The 2,965-nt window shown below is 56.5% G+C and overlaps 1 protein-coding gene across 1 annotated transcript in view; it reads right to left on the minus strand.

Moving 5' to 3' along the window:
- Positions 1-1,127, minus strand: part of ANO9 (anoctamin 9) — a gene marked incomplete at its 5' end in the record, with an annotated part of 9,996 nt that extends 8,869 nt beyond the window's left edge. Inside the window, 4 exons of the mRNA XM_010171439.1 lie at positions 1-42; positions 344-480; positions 718-834; positions 1,062-1,127. The exon at positions 1-42 is cut by the window's left edge and continues 17 nt beyond it. Of these exons, the coding sequence (XP_010169741.1) occupies positions 1-42; positions 344-480; positions 718-834; positions 1,062-1,127 (362 nt within the window). The remainder of the gene's footprint in view (positions 43-343; positions 481-717; positions 835-1,061) is intronic.
- Positions 1,128-2,965: the final 1,838 nt, after the last annotated feature.

Genomic DNA, 2,965 nt, shown 5'->3' on the forward strand with positions numbered 1-2,965 from the left:
GGCGTCACCGTGTTCTGCAGGATGAAGTTCACGATCCGTATCCTGAGCAAGGAGAAACTGTGGTTAAAGGCTGTGCTGGGGACACAGAGCCTTTCCAGTGGTCCTGGAAAATGGGAGGGAAGGGAGAAGGTATGCACCGAAATCCAGGGAAGGGTGGGGGCAGAGGTGGGGAGCTGGCTGTGGACAGGGAGGAGCTGGCAGCTTGGCACAGGGCAGGGGGAGGTGGTTCTCTGGGGAAGATGAAAAGCCTGGCCCATCTGTGAGCTGAGCTGGGAAGGGGATGCTGGTGTGGAAAAAGGGGAGAGCAAGATGCTGGAAGTCAGGAGCCCAGCTCAGCACCCACCTGGTGGTCACTGGTATGTCCTGGTGGACATTGGGGTTCTGCAGCCTGCTGTCAGGGTTCCTCAGGAGCCACTGGTATTTCTGGAAGATATGTGTTGGGGCACGGACTCCATAAAATAGCTTCTTGTCCTCGATTTTCTGGTGGGTGGAAGCAAAAGGCTGTTAGAACAACGCTGGCAGAGCTGCACAGGCCAGGGGCCAGGTGAGTCCTGGGGCTGGGGTCTCCCCTGCTCGAGCAAGTGGTTTATTTTCCAGCACTGATTTGGTGATCAGCTCAATGGTTCTGGTCTCTCCCATCTCCTGGGATGCAGGAGCCCAAACCAGGCTCCTGGGTACCACAAGTATCTGCTGCCTTTTCCTCCCACAGCCCCTCACCTTGATGGTGAACCCCTTCTTGCTCAGCTCATCCAGGAACTTCTTCCTCTTGATCTCCTTCTCACTGCCCACTTCATGGATGCTGCTTACCAGGACGAAATCCCACTTCTCTTCATCCTGCCCACAGAAAACACCAGGGAATTTACAGGGGTGGAAAGCTGAGAGCTCTCCCTCGGCTCCAGCCTCTCAGAGGTTTGGATCTTCATTACGACTGTGTAGACGGCCCCTGGGAACTGAGAGTGAGTGGGATGATGGGGATGGGGAAACTGAGGCAGCTGCTGCCTTGACACTGTGCTGCTCCCCTCTTTGAGGTGTGCCAAGCTCACTGTGGGAGCAAATCTTACCGGGGGGGTAAACGGGTCCGTGTCTTCAACAGGAAAATCCCTCCAGGGAGTCAGCAGAATCTCATCCTGTGGAAGAGAAAACCAGGGAAGGCTTCAGCAAGCTCCCTGGGAGATCCCATGCCTGGGCATGGAGTGAAGGTTTGGACGGTGTCACGATGCCCTGGATCAGAGCCTGCTGAGGCATCGGGATCAAGGTGGGCACAGGTGAGCACTGCTCTGCAGTTTGGGATCTTCCTGAGCCAAATACGGCTCCATGTTTAGGGGTCCTGGAGCCACCATGGCTCTGTGAGTGTGTGCAGCATCCTCTTAGACTCCTGTAACCCCCGACAGCGCCGGGGCCCTGGGGCTGAGAGGGAACTGGCCAGGAGAAAAAACCTCCCTCTGCTCTGGACTTCGCTCCTTCTTGTTTCACCCAGTGCCCTGACATTTGTGCTGGAACAGTGTCAACACTGAACCTTCTCTCCCCACGCTACAGTGGGTTTTACAATCTTGAATCAGCCTTTTCCCCTCCTCACTCGTCCCTATCAGATGGGGCACTCGGCTTTTGGCGAGGGTGGGGAAGGTGGTTTGACATTCCGGTGAAGGGAGAGCAGAGCACAGGCATTCGGAGCCTTGCACAACCCTGGGACTGAGCAAAGTGTCCTTGGAAAACACTGCGGATGCCTCAGCCTGTGGCCGAGGGATGGGGAAGGTGAGTTGCTGGTGCTTGGCTCCTGCCTGGTTCCCTCCTGGCTCTGAAGAGCGAGGCTGCACAGGGTGACCGCAGCCGCTCACCTGCACTATTGAACCCTAATTATGCTCAGAGACCCGGGTGGTGCAGCTCTGGGGGGCCAGGAAGCAAATAAGGTGGCCCAGTGGCAGCAGCTGCCCTCTGCCCAGCAGGATGTGCCAGCCCGGGGTGCTCCTATGCTGAAGGATGATGCAGCGAGCACCCTCGAGTGGCCTGGACTTGGTGGGTTCCCAGAACTGGAGCACATCAGCTTCCAACCACTCTGTCCCTGTCCCCTGTGCCCGGCTTCCCTGGTGTGATCCCAGCCTGGCTCTGCAGCCGTAGTTCCCTCTTGGGCAAGAGGAGATGAGTCCAACCATCATTCAGTGGATTGGTGAGAGCACACCTGGCTTCAGATCCCAGGGAACATGAGGCATTTAACAAAGACGTGCTCTGCAGGCTGTGCTGTGACAGGGCAGGGAATGGATCCTGTCTTAAAAAATGCATTTTTGTTTTGGTTTGGTTTTTTTGTAGTTCTCTGATGTGACTCATGGTGCAGCCCCACAAACAGTTATACTGCCCATCCCGAGGGCACAGTGACACAGCACAGAGGTGGGAAGGAGAACCAGGGGATGGAGATATCGTCAGTCAGTGCTGCCACCAAAGATGCTGTGACCTGAAAGAGCGGCCAGCCAGACGAGTTCATCCAGCTGTAATCTCGGGAGCAGAGCGGTGGTGGTGAAACCCTGTCCTGATGTAAGACCTGGATTCCAAGCTTTCACTGAAGAATGAGGCCATGGGAGCAGGAGAGACGGGGATGAGGAAAGGGCTGAAATGCTCTGCCAAATTCTCTCCCACGTGGAGCCAGAGCCCCAGCTTCCCCTGCAGCAAAAGGGCCATGGGGAGACTGACCAAGAGAAAGGCAAAGTGAGGTTGGAGAAGGGGGATATCCCCCCCCAGAGATGCTGTTGCAAGAAGAACTAGAACTTCCCACTGCTAAAAGGTGCCAATTCAGGCCAAGACACAGAGGTGGGGGTGTGGTGCTGTCCTCTGCTCCACCAATGCCCTGAGCAGGCTTTGGGGTGCAGGAATTGGGCTTTGACTTGGGTTGGTGTCCCCAGGGGTAGAAAATGCCTGGCTCCTTCCCGCCATCCTTCCCGCCATCCTTCCCGCCATCCTTCCCGCCATCCTTCCC

The sequence above is a fragment of the Antrostomus carolinensis genome, unplaced genomic scaffold (genome assembly GCF_000700745.2).
Source record: "Antrostomus carolinensis isolate BGI_N321 unplaced genomic scaffold, ASM70074v2 scaffold37847, whole genome shotgun sequence".
Classification (NCBI taxonomy): Eukaryota; Metazoa; Chordata; class Aves; order Caprimulgiformes; family Caprimulgidae; genus Antrostomus; species Antrostomus carolinensis.